We start from the raw sequence: 26,865 nt of genomic DNA, 5'->3' as shown, positions 1-26,865 counted from the left end.
GAGTGGATTTGACATGTAATCGAGATTTGTAGTTGTGCAATAATGTGCAATAGGTCTGCAAAGAAGTCCGTGTACATGCATGCACTGGTCCCTTCTCATCACATAGACTGTGCTTGAATGTGGTTTGGCTGCCTGTGGACTCCTCTAACATGTAGCGGATTGTAGACCGACAGAGGATCGTTGCGATAGAAGCGTTTTAAAGTAGTTGAATGGATTGTTGTTTGCTGTTCCTGGTCCAATGAGCTATCTGTAGTTTTAAAAGATTGTTTTTGAACTGAGATTCGCACTAGATGTTTTGGAGGGGGTGAAAGATGCGTGCAAACTTGTTTGGTTTATCTAATATGTGGTGTGATAAGCTTCGGCCTGACATACGCTGTTTGGGGGTTTTCTTCTCAGTGTCTCAGCTGGACTTGAGTTCATGCAGTGCACGCTGATCCCACTGTGCAGCCTCTCGCTTATTCAGCAGTTCCCACCACAGAGTAGCCTAGTCAGTAGTCTCTGTCAGTCTCTGCCAGTAAGGGATGTGGGCTGGGGTCGAGCACAGGAGCGGCACTTTGATATACTTTGGTAGAGATAGGCTAATTGATAGTGTATTTTTGTGGTTGTAACGCGAGAGAAGATTTCTCGTATGGTATAATTTACCAAATTGAATATAATAGCACCAATTAGACAATTAGCAGATCTTACCTGCTTCTCGCTGGTAAATTATGTTATAAGCAGCCGACACTCTGCCAAGCATTTCGGTTAAGTAGTAAATTGACTCTCGCTGAAAGCCACGCGAGAGTGGGGCTTCTTCTCGCCGCCGTCACCAGTAGTCCACGAGACACTCTGACAGGTGTGAAGACGTACGCCCGCCATGGATGATTCTGGGATCATCCGAAGACGAAGGCTGCAGGTGAGAACTTTTTTTTAATTTTTTTAACCTCATTTGGCCCCATATATTAGCCTATTGTATGAATGCTGTAGAAAACCATGGACCTCGTGTCTTTTTATATTTCAGAAGTGCAAGTGAGAAATATGTCATACCAATACTGGCACTAGGCTAGTCTTAATTCTTTGAATTAATTTATGTATTCCTTTCAACACATTTTATCTAAATGTATGTATGCTTCTCAATGGCTATACCCAGAGATAATGAAGGGATAGCTACCCCATTAAAAAAAACAGTATGGCAACATCTTTGTAGACAAACTTTTCTGAACATATTGTCCCAATAAAGTTTCGGAATAACTTGTAAAGGTAGTACAAATAAGTGCAGTGGGTGACCGACCTGTTTTCTGACAGTTTTAGATTCACAGTAGTCTCACTTTGCCAGACCATCCACACGATGCGGAGCGGAGGAGGGTCTGGCTAGTCTACACAGCATTCTGGGATGCGGCACTGGAGCAATCCCGGAAGTGGAGTGTCAAGGATATAGACTAGATTCACAGTAATATTTATGCAAGTCTATAATAACCAGTCATATGTTGAGTCTGGGCTGCTGAAAGGGACATCTTGTACAATATGACAGACACAGGAAGGCACAAGTAAAAGAGTCCTCCGAGGCTTTCCCCTGTTGTGGGCACTTGTGTGAATTTAATCAAATGAGGCAGGCAAAGCTCACTATGCAGGGTCTTTGTCTGCCAGTCCTCTGCTGCAAGATATAACTGCCAAGATACTTTGCTCCAGATGATTGCTCATCATTTATCAAATTTATGTTGGAAGGCCTGATGGATTAAAGCAGACACTAAATAAAAGTAAATAATTTTTTTAGGAGTTAGTCTACAGACAATTTAAAAGAAACAATATGTAATATTTCTGCGTTTAATTGTCTAAAAGATGACTATACCTACTGTATATTATATATTTTGTTGAGTTGTGTACTTACATTATCCCAAATGTTTCCAACATTGTTCAAATCCAGACAAATCTGTAGTTTTATTTCGATGACACGGGACTTTTACGTTTGGTTGCCTCTCAGTGGCGTCATACCCATCACGTTTGACCCCTCTAGTTACCCTAACTTCAGTCAAAACACAGGATACACCAGATGATACGTTTGTGAACAGATAAACTTTAATCAGCAATGGTGTGTACAATAACAATGAAAACTACAACTCCCATAATCCCTTGCATCTTCACAACGTCATCCAAAGTCTTTTACATCCATTGTTTTGATTGAGAGAACCCTAGCAGCAGAAAATTACATATTGTACATTTAATTCTAAGGAATAGAAGGCTATCTGCTACCTACCTCTAACACAGCTCTACCTGGAATTGAACTGTACTTATTTAACTGTTTGTTGAAGATTTCTTCTCAACTGTGTCTTAGTGACATTTAGACTGAGGCTTTTGATAATAGTTTGCTGATAAAGTGCAGGGAGAGATACAGTAAAAATATGAAAGAGAGAAAATGGCCATCAAGACTCCCTTAAAACCAAGCTGACATATTCAACAGCAATTCAATTTCATATTCAACAGCTTGTTTTGTATAACCACCACTCTAAAACATCATGCACAACTAAAACTAGAAAACTAGCAAAATGGTACATTTGGGGAACTGGAACCAGTTATTTAACAACTTAAACTTTTCAATAATATTCCATTATCAAAACTGTTAACAATAATTCCTGTAAATTGTTAATCTGTCAGACTTTTTTTAGATTGATCAATTAATTGCACGTTCGGAAAGGCCAAAGTGATAGTCTTATTTAGTCAGGCCACCAATCCAAAATTCAGATATTTAATTAAAAATAATACAAGACCTGATATAGGGCTGTTTAAAATTGGGCAAAAATTACCTTAGAATATTCCGTCGAATTCCTTTTCTTTTTGTGCAGGGCAAACCAATACAACGAGAGACATAACTACTTATGTTATAACAAAGATGCATTTTAAAATAAACAAATAAAATAATGTTCTATACCGTAAAACATAACTTAAAGATCGTAGACCTCTCTCCCTCTCTAGAGTTTGCAGGAGGCAGGACATGACGTGGATTAGTGTGGTCACGTAGCCCAGTTCGTAATTTGGTCATAAACAAACAAGTCTCTTGTCATTCGGTAAATTTGTGTGACGATTTTGGCGTTGGGCCCAACCCACAGAAGTGGAAAGTTTAAAAAACTGTAACAACTAAATGTTTTAGCTTGAAAATAAGCTTCTTTGTAGAGGTCCTATGTAGAGAAGTTGAATTGGGTTATTGCCCATATCAGGCACAGATCTCATACATCACACAGGTAAATATTTGCAGATGACATGTAGTTTATGTGTGCTCAGGATTAGTCTTGTTCGGCAGAGTTCAGTGTATAAATTAGAAGACATTCAGTCACTTTGCTCCTTTTGATTGAAATATTTTCTCAGAAGTTAATAGTAGCTGAATTTTAAACATGGATATCAACATCAGTGGATATTGAGAGCAGGGGCAGCCTGGCGGGGAGACAGGAGACAATTAAATGTAATGCACACACACACACACACACACACACACACAAGAAGATTACTGGTGAATCAAACTTTTGATTTTAGAGTGCATGTTAATGTGTGTTTCTCACTTAGCATCTTGTGTGCGTGTGTGTGTGTGTGTGTGTGTGTGTGTGTGTGTGTGTGTGTGTGTGTGTGTGTGTTTTGTGCATGACATTCATGCCTATATGTACATTAAATTGACTCCCACCTCCTGCCCCTGTTTTCCATTTCCATTGAAGTGGTCGATATCCATATCTCAGACAGAGAATGTCTAAATGCTGAGGATGTGGCGCAGTTGTCAGGCCCATTAGCAGGACTAATGGTGGCCTAACAGCCCTGTGTGCCCTTAGGGAGGAAAACCAACCGGCAGCAGCAGGACGGGCTGAAAGGGCCCTAGGCCAGTAGTAGGAAGGGGGGCTGCATAGACGTGAGGCAGGGAGCAGCTGTGGGCTACAGTAGACCCCATCTAAGTGGCTATTACAATATCTGGATCCCTTTACTGCCTGGATCTACTTTCACACAGAGAGAGAGAGAGAGAGAGAGAGAGAGAGAGGAGGAGGGGGAAGAGAGAGGTGTGCGTGACTACTTTATTGTTCATATACGAGTGGACACTGAAAAATAATTCAGGCTAAAACTAAGGTAGAGCTGAGTATCAATCGATTTTGCTCAATATTGAAATTAGTTGGAATCATGTCATGGCTGAATCCAATCACGTCTTTCTAATCAGAATACTATATTGATACCCTCAGGGAAATTGTTTAGTTGCAGTTGCTCACAGTCAAATTCAAGGTAAAAATAAAAGTAAGTAAAATAAAAGAGAGAAGTGCAAGTCAATACATGTATAAAGTAACATAAAGTAACATAGCTACTGTACAAGAAATAAAAAAAGTGAATGAGTGAATTAACGAATGAATGGATTTTCATTCATTAAATAAAAAAGCCAAACATATCATATGCATGCAGTTCATTTTTGTCTTAACACAAACTGATCAGAAACTTTGGTTAAACAATGTTAAACATTTGACGACTAAGGATTGTATTTTCGCTGACTTTGTCGCTCTATAACTACGTCACCTGACTTCCTCCTGTCATAATTGCGATGGCCTCTAGAGGGCTTTGTCACTTTTGTCACTTGACTGCCATTCATTTTGGCACCACTTTGACAGCGAATAACTTTACATCTGAAGCGTTTAACCCTTGTTTATCTTCCAGTCAAAAAACAAAATTTTTGACACCTTTTTTTTCACAGTTTTTGTTGTTGCTTTTTCCAACGTTTTAAATTGTTAAATTTTTCTTACACACATTTTCAGCGCATATTTCTACGTTCCATATTTTCTGATATAAAACAAAAACTGAAAATGGGTCAATTTGACCTGAAGACAACACAAGGTTTAAAGACTCTATTTGTCTACTGTTTATTTCTAAAGAAATACGACAATGTATAAAAGGCTCCATTACCTTGTATCCCATGTTATGGCTCCGTAGCAGACGTTTTTGTAAAAATAGGCTAACGATTGTGTCATAACCATGCTACTTATTGTCGCATAGTAGAGAAATTACCATACAGTACAGGAGAAGCTTCCAGGCAGTTTAGACTCACATTAGCTGTTTAAGTTTAATTATTAACGTTGACTAGCATTTTAGTTAGCAATAATTAGCCTGTGCCTATGTTATCTCCTTACATATAACTACGCTCTCAGTCTCTGATTGAAAGATTGGGAATGATTGAGATTTCTCTTGTCACAGCTGCCAGAAGACTTACAACTTTCAGACAGTTTGCTCACGTCACATTTACATCATCTCTCTCAGTTGGAGGCTGCGCAGTAACGCTCAGCCATCATCGGAAAAGTGCTTCTAATATCCTTCACTGGTCTCCGTCCAGAGCAATGTAATCTGTTGGTCCATTTTATATATGTCAATGGCTGAAACAACTGATGCTGTTCTTCATCTTGGGAGGACTCAGTCTGGGTGCGCGGTCATGGGAGGTGTTACGGCCTCCATTAAAAGTAACAAACCAAAAAGAAACAAAAGGGACTGGAGACCCCGGCCAAAAAGAACAAAAGATGGGAAGACGCTGGACCAACCTCGCAGTGGGTCGTCGCTCCCCGCGTCTCCCCCTAAACTAACTAAAAAGGGTAAACTAATCTTAAAACAAACAAAAAGAATGAATAACTGAACTACCGGTAATCTCCAGCCCAAACTAAAACAATAAACTAAAACAACAAAACTCCAGCACCTAAATGTGCATGGAGGTTGGGAAAAGAACAGACCTGCTTGTGGAGAAAAAGGAGGATGAGGAGACAACTCCTCACTGGTGTGCTGCCAGTGTGCTCTCTAGGTGCTCTCCACTCTCTGCCTTCTTATCACCTCCCCCACTCTACCTGAGCACTGATTACTCTCAGGTGTGCAACTGGCAGAGGGAGGAGGGCAGAATAGGAAACAGACAGAAAGAAACAAGACACACACAAGAGGCACATGTAACAGGAGGCTTGTATCAAGTGGACGGGCCAGCGACAGTTTTGTTGTCATTACTTAGAATTCCTCATGGGGGCGGCAGAAACTATGCACTATAGCCTTAATGGTCATTTGCAGTATAATATCCTGATTGAGTCATCCTGCCATCATCCTTAAGCTACAAAGTCTTCTCTCACTTCACCTTCATCACCTACTTTATCGAGACCTCTTTTTGTTCATGTCTCCCCATTTCTCACCTCCCTTCTCACTTTCACTCTCATTCTGGCAGCTCCTCTTGGTCAACTGGCAGACCATTTTGAGGGTGTGAAATTTGGCATGGTGGTTGTAATTGTCATTAAACAGGAAATAAATTACATTACAGTCCAGTACATGAATTTAGCAGATGTTTTTGTCCAGAGCAACTTACATTTTCTTTCCCCCTCATACACATAGACCTTACAGAATTCTCTTGCTGGTCCTTTCTGGCTACTTCCCTTTCTTTTTTTCTTAAGATTATATTTGGGCATTTTGGCTTTTATTTGAGAGTTAATGAAGAAGGCAAACATGAATTGTGTGGAGAGAGAGGGGATACGTATTCATAAGGTTATATAGATTGTTTACATACCTATTACTGGCTCTTATTTGTTAACTGTCCACATCCAAAAACAAATAGTGGACTTTGCGACAACAGGCCGAGATTTAGATTCTTGACACATATAATAAATAGAAACTACAATGATTATAATCTGTGGCAACACCCAGTCCATTTTATTTGGCTGTAACTGGGAGAGTGTGTGTCATTGAGATGAGCCGTTTTTCATAGCTAGTGAAGATGATCCTGACGTCCCGAGCAGTTGTAGGTGTGTTTGGAGCGTACTTACACTTAAAACATATGCTGCTCATACACACACACACACACACACACACACACACACACACACACACACACACACACACACACACAAACAGAAGTCATAAAACATGTCTCAACCCTCTCTGTTGTAGGAGTATGGAGTGCAACACACACACACACACACACACACACACACACACACACACACACACACTAGCATAATTTGTCCAATATTTTGTTCTGGGCAGACTGCCCATTTCCAACATGCTAAGCACAAGGGATAAGAGTGTGATCACTGCAGAAGATCCAGCTCTCTGTGCCAAGTCCTGTCACTCACTGCCATGCCCACTGCTTTGTTCTGCCTCACCACGTCCTTCTGATGTCAGTATTATTCAGAAAGGGTAGGTTTTGTACTGTGAGAGCAAAGTGTACATCAAAGCAACAGATCTGGGCCAGAATATATTTATGAATAGCATCAAATATTTGAACTACTTTAACTGGGATTTAATTATCATGCCAGACGCTTATTAAGCACAGAAGCTTGAGCCCAACTTAATCCCAAAATAGACAGAAGTAAGGAAGGAATAGCATGTATTAAAGTTTTAAACTAGATCCATTTTAACAAGAAAGTAAAATAGGTTAAGAGTCGTTTAATGAAACATTATTTTAGACCTCAGTGTAATGACCAGTGATCTTAAAGCTTTTTAAGTAAAACTATTAAACTAAATAATGCACAGCCTCATGACTCTGCCCAGAGCAGCAGCATATTAACATTTTCTTTTCTTTGGTTTCCAGTTGGCCTTCGGTTTGTCCTTGGGTAAATATCCTCCCTCCCCCCATAAAAAAAACAAAACAAACAAATATGGAAAAACCATGTGACACCTTCTCTTCACTTTTGAATGTCCCTTTTAGAACACAACATAGTGGCTAAATGAGAATCTGAATGATTTGCAATTACTTGAAGCATGGAGGTTGTAGGTATAATTGATTAAATGTATTTGTTTGTATGTGCGGACATTTGCAAGCCTTTCTATGCTGCATTATGTCTGCAAAACCACTTAATTAATGCCACTTTGAGATAAAATATTTGCATTTTGCATCCTCATAGTGCAACTTTCTCACATCAGAACATTTTCCTTCTCTTGAATCTTGATGATTTTTGACTGATTGATCCTTTAGTAAAACAGCAGAAATGTAAGACTTCCAGGGCAGTATTAGTGCCCTTTTGTTTGTGTGTGTGTGTGTGTGTGTGTGTGTGTGTGTGTGTGTGTGTGTGTGTGTGTGTGTGTGTGTGTGTGTGTGTGTGTGTGTGTGTGTGTGTGTGTGTGTGTGTGTGTGTGTGTGTGTGTGTGTGTGTGTGTGTGTATAATCACACCTTTCTACTGTTTCCACCTTTCTTCCTAGAGGTGGATATTGATGCAGTGTGTTGTAAGCACTGTGTGGCTTTATGTTTGTATGTGGTTGAAGTGTGAGGACACAACAGGACACATCGTGACATTAATGCTTGTGTAATCGTGACAGGACATTTTTTTTGAATGGTGAACAATCACGTGTAATGATCATCCAGGTCTGTGATTACTGTTATATTTCTACTATGTGCTTTTCTTAGAGTATATAATTCCGCATTACTAATACTAGCAACTTTACTTATCTGTCTTTTCCAAAATGGCCAACTTTAGATGAAATAGAAGTGTATGAGTATAAATAATTAGATGAAATATAAATGTGATTTCACAGTTTATTTTAGAATTGTAGCTGTAGTCTGAGGTATAAAAGTCACCCACATTGGAAAAAAGTTGTAACTTGCAAACATTTGGAACTACATCTTGATAAATAAAAAAATCTGTTTGCTTCATGAGGGATGTGCTCATCAATTTATTGCAAGATTGTGGTTTTTATTAATGAATGGAGGTCCATAAATTGGGCTTAATGAGTCTCGTGAGAGATGGGAATCAGACTTAGGTCAGGCTTGTGTCAAGCAACACTATTTCACACTGCAGAATCTGCATGAACGTGTTTCAGATTTGGAATAGAGGAAGGCTTGATTTTTTTTTTTTTTTTTGCATAACGCACTGGCATAAAAATAATACAATACCTTCTTAGAGATTTTCCTCATTTGGATTACATTGTTTCCTATGTAAAAATGTAATCTTTGAACTGCACTCTGTTGCATTCTGATCTCTGATCTACAGAGTAACTTTATACTGAAAATGTCCTTGATGTTGTTATTTGCATATCTACTGTAGGTTAATATTCTTGGCCTGTATCTTAAGCAAAGTGGATATTACTGAGAAGTTCCATAGGTTGTCATGGTCACTTGAATTTGAGAAGAATATTGTTCAAAGAAATGATGGAGTAACCAGTAACATGGCAACAACACCATGTAGCCGTCTGTTGGACAGAGGGAGCAGGTGTTGGGGTTTTATCCATTAGCCAACCCTTTGAACACACACACACACACACACACACACACACACACACACACACACACACACACACACACACACATCTAAGACTCTTGTGGGGCTCTCTCTGAGTAACCCTGGCCTAGCTCACTTCCTCTTGATGATGTAACTCATTAGCTGGCCCAGAAAGAGCTCACATTGATCGGTGATGTCACTCCCATTGAAAAAAAATTGATCACTCTCCTCTGAACTGAGAAATGCTGCCAGGCCACCATCATATACTGTAGGTTTATTTTAAGTGGAGAGTGTTATCAATCTTCTCCTCTAACTCTCACCAAAAGAAAATGAATAAACATATTTAACAACATGTAGAACTATTCCTTTAATATAGCCTACTGCAGTCTGAGTATCATTTTCCAAGTTTCTTGTGTGTGATTAAGGTACTACTGGTGCACTTATACTGCACTTCTGTTAAACATAAAACAACTGGTTCCGGCTTATTACAATGAGTCTTTGCAGCCTTTCTTCTGCTCGTTAGCTCTTCGTAGTTGTTTAATAAGTGCAACTTGTTTTAATGTCTCACAGTGCTGATGAGTTTTGGGTCGTGAGCTTGTTTTGAGATTGTTTGGAGACAAGAGCTCCAGCTGTCAAGTCATGTTTCATCAGCTTGGCTTTGTTTGGGTTTCATAATGCTTGTTTACTTAGAGAGAGAGAGAGAGAGAGAGAGAGAGAGAGAGAGAGAGAGAGAGATTTGAGGATTGCCTTTGTCTAACAGAATGAAATCCTTCTCTGGAAAACCAATTACAGTCTCTTATATGTTCTCTTATTTTCCTCTCACATTTGTCTATTTTCAACGTCTAACCCTGGTGTGGTTTATCACTTGGATTCCTTTCATTTCACAGACATGGCTCTGTGTCATTAAGCCTTCCCTGAGTGAAAAGAAACAAATGATAATATATTTTTATTGGAGCCACTGGGCTGTAGAAAATGGCTTGATAAGCAGCGCAGTACAGGCTGAGAATAGAAATTGACGGTAACCTGATTTTACCTTAGCTGAGTGTAAAATGGAATCAAATTGGGAATAGATGGGCAACAAGCACCACACTGATTCCTCCCAGTAGATCCTAATCACATCAAAGTCCTTGCTGTCGTGTGCCAATGTCATAAATATAGCAGCAACATGTTTTAAATTGACTTTGGCTCCACTCAACCTGGTGGATCCTGAAGCTCTGAAGTCTATGAGCACTTACGAGGGATCAATTTTCAAACTGCTTTCCACAGGAGCCATTAACAGAGAAATCACAAAACTGTTTATAGACGGATCCCGGCCTACACTACTATTTGAACAATTTTATTATCAGAAAAGTTGACTATAGTATTGGAAACACAGTGTTATTTTTCTAAATTACAGTGTCCATCAGGGATCCATTATATTTTGATATATTAAGATTTACAAGTTGTACCTTCTTTCAGGGTTTTGCAGAGTCCTATTTTCTGTGTGGGATGCCAGCATTATTTGCAGAGGCTAAGGTTTAATTGTAAGATGCTTTTTTATTAGTGGGCTCCAAACAAAGTGGCACATGATTTTATTGTTTCATATCTATGATGTGGAGATGAATCGGTACATTGCATAATGCCCTTGAAAAAGTATCTTGTATCTTGTAGTATCTTGATTGTTTAAGTATTCAGTAACATACTTTTGGTCTTTTGCAAATAAATCTGTCAATGGTTGATGGTTTAGCAGCAATTATTTAGGAAGCAAATATCACAATTTTGTATTATAAAATAATGTATTAATGTAAACATTTAGGCGAAGTTCAGACAGGGGTTCCCAAAACGAATCAGGGTGATCATTAAAGGAAAAGAAAGATTATTTTTCTTTCAGTTGCGCAAAATTCTGTTTATTTTTTCAGACTTTTCTGTGTGAAAATACAGGAAACTTTCACCTCTTCAGGCCAGTAAAAGCCTTCAAATAAAACAATTTGTTAAGGAAAACTCACTCTCATGTCCACACTAAGACAAAAACCACTGGGTTAAGACCACTTTGTGGAGAAATGGTGAATAATATAGCCTTATGATGTATGTCACACCCTGGATTTCATCTCAAATATCCAATCTGAAGTTTGATTATTTTTGTATCAAGCATTTGAAAAATGACGTGTTACTTGTTAAATACATTTCTTCTGTAATAACTAGAGAAATCCATTTATGTTGAGTACAAGCAGACTTGGGGAGTGTTTCAATCTAAGGTTTGACCTTGAATGAATTTGATTTATACATGGCCCATCTACATGCTAAAATACAACAAAGTTCTTTATGAGGAAGCAAAAAAACAACAGCAGTGAAATACATGAGGAGATAAGATAGATAGAAAACATTCAAAATGAAATAGATTAGACAAAGAGTTTAGTCATTATGAAGTTTTTTTCATAGAATTCCCTGTTCTTCATTAAGTAACGTATCAGGCATGTCAGTGTAAGTACATTTGTTTTAGTCTTTAACTGAACTTTATTCAAATGCTAATTTATATTTCCCCACCAAACTTAATGATCTTTTCCACAGTCCTATAAACAGTGATTGCATGATGTGTAAAACAAATCTAATCAGGTTAATTCATCTGCTCTCCCCTTCTTTTCTTTTTCTCTCTTGCTTTCTCTTTTTTACCAGAAGGATCTGCCTCTGCCACGGAAAAGTAACAGGTAAGGTCACATTTACGCATTTGTTTCTTTGTATGTATGTTGTTACAGATACTTTCTCTAATTTATGTGTGCACCCTTCCCTAAATTACAGGTGAGTTAGTCTGCTAGATAAGCTACTATGAGTTTTTATTTTATTGTAAGCTTTGGTTTCCATGGATTTAATGACATTTTGTGGGCTTCATAGCATTGTGTTCCAATGAGGGAAACTGTGGAAATGTGATTAATACTCTGGAAAACTGAGACAATATCAACATATAGGATTTTTCATATAGAAGACACTTTAGTGTGCTATGACTTAAAGTACTCATATTATGCTCATTTTCAGGTTCATAATTGTATTTAGAGGTTATATCAGAATAGGTTTACATGGTTTAATTTTCAAAAAACACCATATTTTTGTTGTACTGTACATTGCTGCAGCTCCTCTTTTCACCCTGTGTGTTGAGCTCTCTGTTTTAGCTACAGAGTGAGGCATCTCACTTCAGTTCCATCTTTGTTCGGAGTCGCACATGTGCAGCAGCTAGGTAAGGACTACTACCCAGTCAGAAGCAGAGTATGTTGGCGTGCCACGCTAGCAGCTAGGTGAGCATTATAACGTGTGTTACAAAGTGACGCACGTTTGTCACGGAAGTAAAGGCTGGATAGAGCTGTTTGGAGCAGTTTGTGAACAGTGTTTTCTGTTGGAGATGGTAAATCCGTTTGGAGTGGACTTTGGGCTTTTTCACTTTGTAAACCTATAACGTGAACAAATATATATATAACACAATAAAGGAAAGGGAAATGAGCACTTTAATATACCAGTATACATTTTTTGTTTGCTGTTTTTGTTGTTCATATGTTTTCTGAACTAAACCAAAAATATTTTAAACATATTTTAGTGCTTGGAATCTTTCCAGCTTTGTAGAAAGAAGTGGTGTTGAAATGATGGTATTTTGCCTTCAGACTGCAGCATGTTCCAGCTCTGCGTGAGCCCTTTCACTCTCAGAGCGTCGCTGTCGGCCCAATCTGTTGCACCAGTGAGCTGTGCAATGAAAGTTCAGCAGCAGGAGAGCCGTGCTTTGACCTCAATGCCCCGCATGGTTGTGGGAAGGCAGAGAGGTTGAGAAGGGAGAATAGAGCAGTAGTGTTCATAATGTGTAACACAAATTAGTTAAGCCATCAAAATGTTGAGTGAAGATAGTAAATGACTGATGTGTTACTTTATGAAATGTATGCTTTAGCAAAGGTATCGTAATACTATAATCACATGTCCCTATGTACATTGAAATAATAGTTTCAGTAATCGATCCTCTTGTTCATAATGGCCTCAAATAGATCCCTTCTTTGGGTGATTTCAATGTTAAGTGACGCGGGACAAACTTCACAGCCATTGTACTGTGTGAAAATTACTTTTAAAGTTCAGTTGAAGCTAATTTGAGGCTTCAGAAGTCTTTTCAGTACCAAATTTCCACGTTGTGCTTTCATCAACAGTGCTTGCTAGCTGAGCTCCAGCAAAGGGACAGGTACACAAAGTTTTTTTCAGAGAATGTATGCACTTGATTTTTCTTTATACAGCTTGAGGACTGTAGATTTATTCTCCCGTCACTGCCATTAAAATGGCTTTAAAAGGGGAACTCTTTGGTTCCAATATGACCACAAGAAACAATTACAGTGGAAAAAAAAAACTCTTACAATGTACATTTGGCCACGTGAATATTGGGGAACAGACTTGAACCTAAAAATGTGAAGCTATCCTTCTAAAGCATCAGATAGTGGTGAACATGTAGCTAATGAATCTCCCTGAACATTATTAGAGAAGAGTAGAAAATCCTTTTTTTGTCTTAAACATTTCTACCATCATTGGAGCTTTTGCTCATTTTGTGCATTACACTTCCCAAGGAGATAATTATTTCTGTCCGATCACGAAAGAACGTCCATAAACCAGCTTAGAAATTATAGAAAAAAGATGCTCCTCATGTCTGCAGAACTTGGCTCAGAAACATCACGTTTTTAAGCTTTCTTCAGTATCAAAGTAATCAAGTGATAGTTGTCTGTAAATTCATGGGTAAATTGCAAACTGCAAATAGCTAAATCACCATACTTTTACCATACTTTAAATAATATAGGTTAAAAGAAACAGGGCTCAAGTTGTAGCCCATTGTTTGAAAGTGTTAACATGGAAATTATAAGTAGAACGTATGAGAAAGAGACCCTCTCATTGCTCCTTTTAGCTCTCATCATGCTCTTGAATGAAATGAGTAATGGAAATTCCTTCAGAATTTCAACATTAAAGCCAGATATTAACAGGCAGCTTCACAAAACATGATTGGCAGAGAAAGAGAAAGATACAGTTCCACAGAGATAGATTACATTTAGCAACTGCATTAGAAACCTCTGGAGTCTTTTTCTGTGCCATTTAGAACAGAGTGTGATTTAATGATCCTGAGAGTTTTGACAAAACTGATTAAAGTATCTTAATTTGTGGTATAGGCCTGTAAAACTGTTACACTTATCAGTTATGGCAAAAAAAAAGGTGAAATATGAAGCAAAAACTAATGCCTGTGTTTAATTCAACTGGTGGTCTTGTTGTAGTGTATGAGTATGTGAGTCTCTGTCCATAGTGCTGAAATAAAACTCACCACTCTTTCTTTACCTTGCACACTGTGGGCCCTATTTTAACGATCTGAAACGCAAGTATCAAACGCCAAATGCAAGTAGCTTTGTGGGCGGATCTCTCGCAAATCTAAAATGGGTTGGTCTGAAGTAGCTACATTACTCATAGGTGTGGTTTGGGCGTAACGTGCAATAAACCGATCAGAGCGTTATCTCACATTCCCTTTAAAAGCAGGCGCGCTTGTTCCATGGCGGATTGCTATTATAATGGCGGATTTGCTAGGCGCACGCTCTTAATACATCCATGGGCGCACGCCTGGAGCGGTTCACAGCCGAGGAGACCGACGTTTGCTATTGATTTTTCTTTTTGACAAAATGTAAATAAAATACATATGTTGATGTTTTGGGCTCACTCTCACTGAATTACAAGGTTATGTGGTGATATGTTTGCAATGTAGTCTAACATTAGACCGAGATTACCTCACTACAGACGATGCAGCTCTTCTGTCTCTCCTCTCCCGTGCTACTGCTGGGGCATTTGGGTTAAGTGGCATCGGCACATGCAGTTCAACATCACATCTCCTTAAGTCCTCTAATATTTCCTCATTTATGTAATCAACACATCCATGATTCATGGAAATGTTGTGTAAAACAAGGTCATATTTTTCCTTGTATTTTATGTATGGTTTGCAAAAATGGGAACTGGTGGGTCCGTGAGATGAGAGAAGCAAAGTGTATGCGCGGTGTGCACACTCTATATTACGGCCAAGCATGCGCCCTTAAAATAGCATCTGAATAAGCGCCACTGACTTTAGACCAGGTTTTTCCTGGTAAGTGGCGGAATTGTTTTCTGAAACTGCAAAATGGCACCAGGGAACGTTTGCGCCGAGACACATCTCCTCTTTTTGCTGAACCGCCCCCGGGAGCACAAGTTCATTCCCTAATTTACCGACGTGAGTCTGTGGAGGAAAAAGACCGCTGTGCGTCGGGTGCAAAATAGGAATGATACATGCGTCGGTGTACAAAGTCAATTGCGCTGAGTGCAAGATAGGGCCCTAAGTGTCACTCTTTTACTCAAAAATATGATTGAAGCATACAGATTGACATTAGTTTTTAGTGTTTGTCTCTAGCAGCGTTTCTTTTGCTACATCTTCCTTACTGTTCACTTTTTGACAATATCCTCTCTTTTACTGTGATAAATGGTGACTTTTCTCATCTCCTGGATTTGGAAAGCCGTAGCTGGCTGCTGCTGCTGCTGCTGCTGCTGCTGCTGCTGCTAAAAGCACTTCACAAATAAGGCAGAATTTGAAAAAAAGTGTCTTATGTCAGCTCATGATGTGGAGTGTAATTTTCCACAAAATGCGTACACTTTGCCGTCATCATTTTGAGTGTTGAAATCCTTGAAATTTCTCTGAAATTGCTGTAGTCCAAAGCCATACTTTTTTATCTGTCTACTTTCAGCTTGGCCACTTATGTTCTGTGTGTGCAGAATGAATGACGTAACTCTCTCATATGTCTGTTTATCATGTAAACTGTTATTGTTGCACTAAATGTTCAGGCTGTTCAGGAAGTTTGTAAATGTGAAGCATGGATTTAATTCCCTTTTCCGTAATGTGTGTCTGTATCCATGTGTAATTACAATTTACTGCCTTACTCGGTTCGGGCCACATGCTTTTGTGTGTATGTGTGTCCTTGACTGCTGTCATCGGGTGTGTTTTGTCCTTGACCTCCGACCTCAGTGTGGCGGGGTGGCAGATGTCACAGCATGACATGAAGGAGACACTGGAGCTGGAGGCTCACAGTCAGTTCTCTCAGCTCCCTGTGCCCCCCCCCCCCACCCCTCTGTTGGATTTTCCTGCACACATCCTCCTGTGGGTGGAGCTGGAGTCTTATACTATGTGTGTAATGACTGGGCATTCATTACAGAATGAGAATAAAGTAACCTGAAGGACAAACAGGAGGTTACTAATCCTGAGAGGTTAAATACACTTTAGAAGAGACAGAGAAAAACTCACCCGCATTACACACAAAAAAAACACACCATGTCTTCTATATTATATCATGCTGCCCATCCCTGTCTGTGACCCCCCACTGTGTTTCAGTGATATCACCACCTCCCTCCTGCTCCTCGTCCTCCTCCTCCCCCATCTCTCCTCTCCCATGTATATTTTATCCATCCAGACTCCCACATTAGAGACAGCATCCATTATTGAATTACTCCCCTCAGCACTACTGTGCAACTGTCACCCCACGTCAGCTTTAACATTTGGTGGATTTGTTTCAAAGGGTTGGAAGGAGGGTGTACACACACACACACACACACACACACACACACACACACACACACACACACACACACACACACACACACATAGAAAAGACATCTCTCTTGGCTGGGCATTGCAGAGCAGCTCCTGTGAAATCTAGGACAAATAGATGATGCCAGAACTCACCCAATGTGGCATTTTACATAGAAAAACTGAATGTGTCTCTTTGTGCATTTTAAAGAATGCTGACATAATTTTATATTTTCCTTCCTGTCAATAAATCCCATTGAAACCCCCAAACCAATTGTGTGTTAATCCACCTGTCAATGCTTTCTTATTTTCTTCCCTGTCTGTGGTACTCAGCTCCAAGCACGTTCATTCCTACTGAAGATGTAAATCTTTACAAATGCATCACCAATATATAGTTTCATTTAAATAATGATCAGTAATTTCCTAAAGCAGCTGGGCACTGTAGTTTTTTATTTTCAGCTTTGTATTAACACACATTTGCAGCTCTAGTGAGTATTTAAAAGTGTCTGTGTGATTGACTTAAAATAAACTACAGTTCCAATGTAATAAGGGAACATTTTAAGCTAATGGAAAAGTGTGGGTAATTGATGTGTTTTTAAAGGATAAGCCTGATATTTAATATTTCTTATTATCAAACAACCCCATGGAAACTGACTATACAATAAATGTATTCTTTTGACAAGTCTGTGTAGCTAAACTATGATATATCTTATTCATCTGTTCATTGTTGTCCAAACAAAAACACATAAACCATTCATGTTGTTGCACCGGGTGACATGTTCCTTCATTACCATGGACACTGCAGTTTATTTTAAGTCGATCCAGCATACACCGGCCTCCTGCTGTAAATACTCACCAGAAAACCAAATCTACTGCTGAAAATAGTCCCAAACAAATGCGCTATTTACTCCTGTTTGAGTAACTTATGCTCAAAAACTACAATACCCAGCTGTTTTGGGAAAATATTTAGCCTTTTATTCTTAAAAAATACTGGGTGAAGATTTACGTCTTCAGAAGGAGCCAATGGGCTTGGGGCTTAGAGCCACATACAGCTTTGGGAAGTCAGAAAGCATTGAGAGACAGACTAAAGCATTGTTGGTTTTGATCTTTTCATGGGGTTTATTGACCATAACAAAAACATAGAATTTTACCAGCCTTATCTTTTAATGACCTGTTTTTTTTACGTCAGTGCCAACTGTAACACAGAATAACACAAATGGGAAAACGAACTTGTAGTGCCCTTCCCTCCCTCTGTCTTCCTGTCATTCATTCACATTATTCATTCTGGCTTCCTCATCTCTCCACCTCGGATTGGCTTTCACTCTCTCTTTCTTGCATTCTCGCTATTTCTCTCTCTCTCTCATCCTTGCATTGACCCCTTTCTCTCTCTCTTTCTCTCTCTCTCTCTCTCTGCCGCCCTCCCCCCTCGCTCTGTCGCTTTACACATCCTGGCTTGGCACGATACCCTTGAGAGCAGCCCCACAATCCTCTCTCCTTCTGAGAGGGATGCTCGGTAGCCTTTCCTCTCTCTCCGTTTCTTCTTCTACCTTCCTCTCTCTCTGTGCCTTTAATCCTCTTGTTTTCTTTGTCTGTGACATGGCTGACATTTCCAAATCTTTCTAATCATTTACTTCTCTCTCTTGCATACGCTCTTGCATGCATACTCACGTGTACAGAGTCACTACGAGACATCAGTGAGTGTGTGTGTGTGTTTAACTGGTCAGAGGAGGCTGACATGCCGGCGTTGAGCGTAATCGCTGCCTCTTGACTGCCTCTGTTCGTGTGTGTTTATTTCTGTGTGTGTGTGTGTGTGTGTGTGTGTGTGTGTGTGCATATGTGTGTGAGGCTCAGCTGCTCTCATGATCATCTGCCAACACAGCCTCTGCTGCTAGCAACATGTTTCGACGCACAAAAAGGTAAATGGCAACAATCTGTCTCTGTGCAGTCTTTGTAACCGATTTGGTGTCCTACTGTTGTTGGTGTGTGTTTATTCATTGAAAGAGGTTGTTGTGTTTTTCCATGATGTTTCCGTTGTCCCTGCCAGCTATCATGCTGTCTCACAGTTGTCTGCCTGCCTCCATTTAGCTTCAGCAATATGGTGTGTGGGCTTTTGTGTGTGTATATTTGATGTCTTTACATGCATGTATGTTTGTGATTTTTGCATACAGCATGCTTTTATTATGTGTATTTCAGCTTCTGAAGTACATGGAGGTTTGATCATGTGTTTGCCTATGTATGTATGTGTGTGTTATAGCAGATCACAGACTTGCTGGATGTGTATTTATTTATATCCCTGTCGAGCTTTATTGCAGTGATACACATGTGCACAAGGACTTAGCCTGCTTTAGATTATGGCTCACTCTTTTACACACTTCTACACACACACACACACACACACACACACACACACACACAAAGGTATGTGTGTGCTAGGACAGTAGCCTGTGTGCCAGAGATAGCATTATGAAGTGAATGTATTATTATCAGTGTCCAGGGAGTGCTTGTGTAGCTGAGAGCCAACACTGGGCAGTGCTGGAGTGCTGCCTGCTTGGCACAAGTCCTTGCTCTTCTTCTTCCTTCCTCTTCATCTCTTTCTCTTTTTCCTTTATTTTCTGTCCCTATTGTCACATTTTCCTTGTTTCTGTTTTCTTCAGTCCTTCTGACTCAGTCCTCATTTCTGCCTCTTAAAGTCCTCCTCTCCTCTCCTCTCCTCTCCTCTCCTCTCCTCTCCTCTCCTCTCCTCTCCTCTCCCTGATGTACAATCTGTACCGACCCTTTAGTCCCTCCTGCGGTGCTTCATTTTAGCTGTCTTCATCTCATCTCATCTCATCTCAGGGGGATTAGTTAGAGTGTTCAACGTTGCTCCGACTGTGCAGGGAATGAACAGCAGGATATTCTGTACATGAACAAGAATAAACCCCCTCCTTAGTCTGACTGTCGGCCACCATGCAGAGTGTATGTGTTTGAGAGAGAACATATGGGTTTAAGGAGAGTGTTTGCTGTTGCTTTAAGAGTTTAGCATGTTTACAGTATGTATATTTTTGTGTGTCACAAAATTGTTGTTCTTTCCTAATGTCTGTTTCATGTGTGTGAATCAGAAAATAGTAAAAATTGCAGTTTTTCAAGGTGCAAATTACTTGTTTTGTCAAACCTAAATATATTAAATTTACAATTAAAATAAAGAGAAAAAATAGAGCACCCACATTTGAGAGGCTGAAACCAGCAAATGTTTGGTATTTTTGTTTGATGAATGTCTTGAAGATTAATTGTCAAAATTGCTGTCTATTAATATTCTGTTGCTTCACCAATCAATTAATTGACAAATCGTTTCAGCACTAGGCATGGTCTGTATTATCGTTAAGTTGTGTGTGTATGTGAGTATACGCTTCTGTTATATAGCTACAATCATTGATATAAATGGGATGGACAAAATAATAGAGACACCTCTGCAATGCAATACAGTTCAACATCACCACAAACTACATCGTCAACATGACCATAAAGTTGAATCAACACCTTTCAGAAAAGTTTATACAAAAACAGAACATTATGACCTTACTGAAGGTCAGGTTTATTGGAGGACTGTTGTATTAGGTTGTTAGTGTTAGCTAGGTGGACCTAATAAACTGCCAACTGAGTGTAGAAGAAGATACTGTGTCTTGTGTTGAGATAACTAATAATTTCCATTTCTCAAAGAAAGGCATTATAAAAAGTATAATGTGTTGGTGCTAGTGTTGAAACTCTAGTATGGAAATTTTCAAACTATATCTAGCCCAATATCTGAACCCTCTCGGAATCTGTTTATAGAGATACCTAATTCTGAGTTATAAATATCACCAGATTATTTATCCCTTTTATTCTCTTGTGTGTCTGTCTGTCTGTCTGTCTGCATTGTTTCATTAGTGCATGTGTGTGTGTGTTTTCTTGGCTGATCGTGGAAATTAAGAGAGACAATGCTTTGTGCCCACTCCCAAACAGATTGAGCTAAAGAAAAACAAAAAGAGTGAGTGAGAGAGAGAGAACATGAGGCACGAGAGACAGAAAAAGCAGCAAAGCTACTGGAAGAAGAGAGTGGGGTGGGATGAAAGGCAGAGCCTCGTGTAGTGTCTCAGCCTACATTTAAGAGTAGCCCAGTGGGGTTAACTGAGCCCATGATGATACACTCTTAGTTTGTTTGTCTACTTCCTTCCCTCTCACTTCAAGGTAAACTCTTTTGGTTTGTTGTTTTAAAGATCACCACAGGGAGACAAAGCTTTCAGGGACTGAAGCTGGCCTTAATGTTTCTCTCACTCACACACAGTATATACAGTATTATCCCACTCATACATATGTGTACATGATGCACAGTGCAAATTATCCCACTCATGAACAACACATGACATTTCATCCCACTCACACACCATAAATTGTGTCAATGTTCATTTTTCAAGAAAGAAGAAAACTGTAATTCAGTAGAGCTATCATAAAAAAAATTTGATTTATTTAGCCTACAGTATATGCTCTCTTCCCTTGACTCACAGTATAACAGAAATGTGTTATTGCTGATAACAATTATAATTACACTACATTACATATATAATAGTTACAATAGAAACTGAATTGCCCTTGGGATAAATAAAGCTATCTGTATCTGTAATCTTTTACCTTGCTACACTAGTTTCATTTTGCACACATCTACCATCGTTGTCACAGGTAATCCAGGCTATTTTAAGCTTGACTACAGCATACTGTACATTATGATGACCCTGATAGCTCAGAAGTAGGCACCACAATTATTTACTTTGGCAACAACAAATGAACCATGGTTACAATGAAGCACATACTTAGTGGTGTTATGGCTTTTAGAGGTGACTAAATGATATTCGCAGATATTTTTGTCTACATGGATGTTCAGTGACATACGTATATTTGTGCAATTGCATTGCTTGGCTGGTATTTTTTAATGAAGGAGCTGTACAGTGAAAGATGATATAGAAAAAGAAAACTCCTTTCCATGCTCTACTCCTGTTGTTTGTACCATGGCAGCACCATCTGTTACTGGCTGGTGTTCAGGGTGGCCTTAACCAAAACACACAGACTGTTGTTTGTGGTTTATCTTTGATATTGCAAAGACATGATAACACAACATCTCATACAGGCATGCGTTGGAAGACAACATGGCAACATGAATTGCATATGAAATAATTTGGTCATTTTCCAGATAAATATAAATCTGCTTAGAGGTAATATTTAGGCTGTGCATTCAGGTGTATGTCCTTATTGGTAACACTTTAGGGTAAGGGTACATGAAGGCTTTGCCTAAGCCGTATAATTGCAGGACAAACCATGAAATAATACAAATAATCAATAGTTGCAGCCCTACTGGGTAGCGTCCTGTTGTGAAATTGTTGAAACAATGTTGTTACTGTACGACTCTGCAATCGGCAACCAATACATGCTTGTTTCTAGTCTAATGTCATTAAAAGTGCAACAAACTAATTCTGACCTTCTGTCCAGGATGTTACCAAAGCATTTACTGCATGCAAACCACACAATAAAGAATAATGATCACAAAATGCCAAAGCTGTTCATTTACAGTACAGCTGTTCCTTGTTTAACACCATTAGTGTCATAATTCAAAGTCTAGTTGTATTATACCAGACATTATATTGAGTTAAGTATCCTACTGCCATCTCCATTCATACATCCCTCTAAGAGATAGAAGCGGTGGCCTTGCTTTGTTCTTAATCCATATGCATTATCCATAATTAGATTAAATCATTTTGAATGTCTATTAGACTCCCCGCTCATGCAAATGAGTGCTGCTCACTAAAGGATGTGTTTTATCCTGTATGACGTGATGGCTACGGATCATTTTGCTGTGAATAAGGTCACAGTGGGAACTAAGTGAAATGTCATGATCTTGGTGATTCAGCGCTTCTCAGGTCTCAATAACTGCAGAGAGCTGAGGTAGCAACAGCCGTGGTGGAGAGACTAATGCAGACAAACAGGAAACTAGCAGACGAGAGACTGATTGTGACACATGCAGAAAGATCCAGATAGGTCTTTGCACTGCCACAACTTCCTGCTGCATCAATCTGCCTGAGGATACACTTTTACACCTTTTAGAGGACATCTGACAACACCTCCGAGTGGAGACAAGTGATGTGACAAAAATAGACATCTGGATGTTTATTGTGTCCTATTGTGTTCTATTTACAGTATGTGTTGTGCCCCGACTGTGGTGTGTTTCAGACCAGTGTATCTTTGGATACCATGGTATTGAATGCATTTTTTGCCATGTAACTTGTTTTAAATGTTAACCTTTTTTTATATATTCTCAAACATTTGTGCAAAAAAAACTCTGATTTGGAAGTAATGTCATTCTGTCCCATTTCTATATCATCATCATCATATCAAACCTGGTTAACGTCTGTATTTGAGCAGTGTAGAAACCAAAACCAGGTAATTAAAGAAAAGTAAAAAAAACAAAATCCAATTCTTAGAAAAAGCTAGTTGGATCTTGATTTGAGATTTCTTTTCTCAAAAACTGATCTAAAGGTCAAGAATTAACTTCTATTCTCAAATAGAAAAATATGATAGGCCTTAAAGGAATAGTTCAACATTTACCTTATTCACATTCTTGCTGAGAGTTAGATGAGAAGATCGATACCATCATTCGTCTGTCTGTTAAGTAGGAAACTAGAGCATGCAATAAGCTTAGCTTAGCATAAACACTGGAAGTAGGAGGAAACGGCTAGCCTGGCTCTGTCCTAAGGTCAAAAATCTACCTACTCAGTGAAGTCACTGTGCCATGCTTTGTTCGTCAAGAAATAGCTAAAGCACGCACTGTAAGCACTCCCCCTAAAATTAAGATACAACATTTTATATTTGCTTTAGATGTGCTGGCAGGCATTTTTATTTTTTTTTTACTTTAAACAGAGCCACCTAGCTGTTTGCCCCTGTTTATAGTCGTTATGCTGAGCTAGACTAAATAGATAACAGAGGTCACCAGGCCCCTTAATTGGGGTGTTGATTTGATTTAGACAACAGCTTCAGGCCCTGACAGACCTCAGTGACAACTTTGTTACTTATCAGCCACTTACTCAGTCCACTATAAAATTAGCCAGTTAGACACTAGTTCAGCCAGAATACAGTCGTTCAGCATGTTTATTATCCACCCAATTGGTCGGTAATTTAGGCAGTCAGCTACTTTGTCTGCCAGCCAAGTTTTTAATAAATCACACAGCAAGCTTACTTACCAGCTCATTACATAATCAGTCACTGTACTTAGGTATCACATTAGAACACACTACCTTTTTATATTAATTGAACTAGCACCAACTCCTTAAACTGAGATTTGCCCCTTAGTCACAGCATGAATTGCCAAAATTATTGTGATTTGCTGAAATAACTGGGTCACTCAGTCAGTAGTTTTTTGTGACCTCCCTTTCTTTTTTCATTTTCATTCTTTAACTACATTCTTTCTCTCTTGTACAACTGTGTGAAGCTATGGTTGTTACTTTGTTGTTTATCCTCTTTTTCATGAGGTATAACAGCAAAAGCCTCTATGTATGTCTCTCTGTGCTAAATTGCATAGCAACAAGAAAGCCACGTGACTAACCCCTGCAGCAACCCCTAACACCAAGATGGTCCTGTTGTATGTTTTCCTTCTAGTTTTATCCTGTCGTCCCATCCTCTTTTCTTTTTTCACATCACCTGTTTGCTTTCATCTGCTCCATGTCAGCTTCACTCAATCACCCCCTCTGAATGCCTCATGCTTTATAAATCTACCCATGTGGCTTGATGTGGCCACTTTCCCAATTTTGGGATCCATCTAGATCCTGATGGATATTTTGGACTCTGGCAGTAAGAACAGTGGATGTTGCATAATAGAATGCACTACAGAAAAAAACAGCCTGTTGGTCCAGAAAGCTTTTTTAAAGGGGTAACATTTTATCCCGTCCAAACACGCACTCACCTGAGAGAGAGAGAGAGAGAGAGAGAGAGAGAGAGAGAGAGAGAGAGAGAGAGAGAAGGAAGTGAGCCTGGACAGATCGATGGTGTAACCATCAGAAGCGTCTGGTGTCCTCTGTGCCCCGTGAGTCAGCACTTAGAGCAGAAATTGACACTAGTGACGTACTGACCGAAAACATGCATGCAAGTGCTCGCTCACACCTGTCACAAGCTCTCATGTGCATGCAAATGGATAATCAGTGATGGTCCAACAATGCACACACACAACATAATATAACACAAAACATACACACATAAAGAGAAACACACATCTTGTTGCCTGCGTCCATAACATCCTACACCAGACATTTAAACGTGCTCTCATGATGTGCTATCAGGCCGTCAGTGTCTGCGCTTCATTCTGAATCGGCTCATCCCTTTAATCGACTTTGCACAATATGAAACGGTTTTGTTTAGATGGCTGCTTTGTTCTCATCAGTGACCATCCGTTATAATGAATGTGCTTAGCTTTAATATACAGCCGTCAGAGGCCTTTTTGTTTGTGGACGGAGCTTCACAGGAGGAGAGCAGCACAGAGGAGACCTCCCTCATGGAGAAGTAATTTAGGAAGTAATTACAAAGTGCCAAAGAAGCATAATGACATTAAATACTGTTATGTATAACCGCTATTTATAAATGACAATAAAGATAATGGTTGGAAGAAAATCATGAGAAATGATGATGTAAAAACAGTGTAATGTAGAACAAGTAAACTGTTTTTTTGTTTTTACTGAGGATGATGTATGACAGATCATTTATTAATTATTAATTAATTAATTTCCAAAAAACAATACAAAATATGAATAGATTTTAGTATAATTGCCACAAGTCTTTTCTTAGGCTCCCTTTCTTCTTAGTCTGTGTTTTTATTACTGGTCAAAGAACCGAATGTAGTGTTTCTTTTTCACGTGCAGCGTCCGCAGGTTGAGTTGTCATTATGTGAACAAGTATGTGAAATACAACTAAATGACAAAGTATAATGGTGAACATTGTAAACTTTATACCAACGTAAACAGCAGCGTGTTAGCATTGTCATTGTGCACATGTTAGCATGCTGATGTTAGCATTTAGCTAAAAATAACAGCTATGCCTGAGGACAGCATCACAGAGCAGCTAACATGTTATCCTGTTATGCATCTTGCACTTTTGCTTCACTTCCTATTGTTGAAGAAGGTATTCTGGCCACCTGTGAACAGCAGCTGACAAATTTTAGAGAAAGTTTTTTGCAGAGTTCTTATATCGTACATGGTGACATTGCTCAAAAGATGTGAGACAGGGACTCCATCACAGGTTCAACTTTGACCTAACATACTTGCTGTAGTAGAGTGCATACATACCAACGTTTCAGATGCTGTCTTACAGTTTCATCCCTGGTTTCGATAATCTGATACCAAAGACCTGCATTGTAATTAACCACCCCAGTTTGTAAACTGATTAAAGGTACTTTATGCATTATGTTATGTTTGCATTACTTATATTGCTGTAATGAGCGTAGACAGTCTGGGACAGTTTTGGGGTGTTATGGGACCAACACTCTGTGTTTGTTTTTTTTCCATGCTGGTTCGCACATTCATGGACATGTGTTTGTGTGTGTAAGAGACTAATGGCCCAATGCCAGCCGATGGCCTGCAGGGGGATAATTGCTCGTCAAAGCCTCTGCACAAGTCATTACCACAGATTTAACCTCTGACCTCCCCACAGCAGACTGACCGGGGCGTTGTAGTCAATGGCAGCCCCAGGTTTTATTATTGGGAGCAGGGAGGCTGTCACATCTCTGTCTCTGTTTGGGGTTTTAGCTCTTTCAGTTTCTCTGTTGGTTATCTTTGACACTGTCTGTTGATGTTCCTTTTAACATTGTGTGTCACCTTTCACTTTAACCTACAAAATACCACTGTTGCTTTGGCAAATACGTTTTGGAGGAATCATAATTGCTGCTGGGATAATAGTACGAAGGAGACTTGGGTTTATGTCCTGCTTTCCATGTGTTGTTAAGTTTGGGCGACTAAACATTTGGTTAAAGCAGTACGAGTTGACTTTTTTGGCTACTTCGGACAGCAGAGCAGACTGTAAACACAACATTGACGTATTATATAACAAGGTTTTATTATTTATTATTTAGTCGTCATTGC

At 39.3% G+C, this 26,865-nt stretch overlaps 1 protein-coding gene across 1 annotated transcript in view; it reads left to right on the top strand.

Annotated features, from left to right (window-relative positions):
- Positions 1–798: 798 nt before the first annotated feature.
- Positions 799–26,865, top strand: part of mast1a (microtubule associated serine/threonine kinase 1a) — a 75,191-nt gene continuing 49,124 nt past the window's right edge. The window contains exons 1-2 of the mRNA XM_028589049.1: positions 799–895; positions 11,821–11,852. Coding sequence (XP_028444850.1) covers positions 857–895; positions 11,821–11,852 — 71 coding nt within the window. The 5' untranslated portion in view covers positions 799–856. The remainder of the gene's footprint in view (positions 896–11,820; positions 11,853–26,865) is intronic.

Source organism: Perca flavescens, chromosome 2 (assembly GCF_004354835.1).
Source record: "Perca flavescens isolate YP-PL-M2 chromosome 2, PFLA_1.0, whole genome shotgun sequence".
NCBI lineage: Eukaryota > Metazoa > Chordata > Actinopteri > Perciformes > Percidae > Perca > Perca flavescens.
This window is presented reverse-complemented; position numbering and strand designations above follow the sequence as displayed.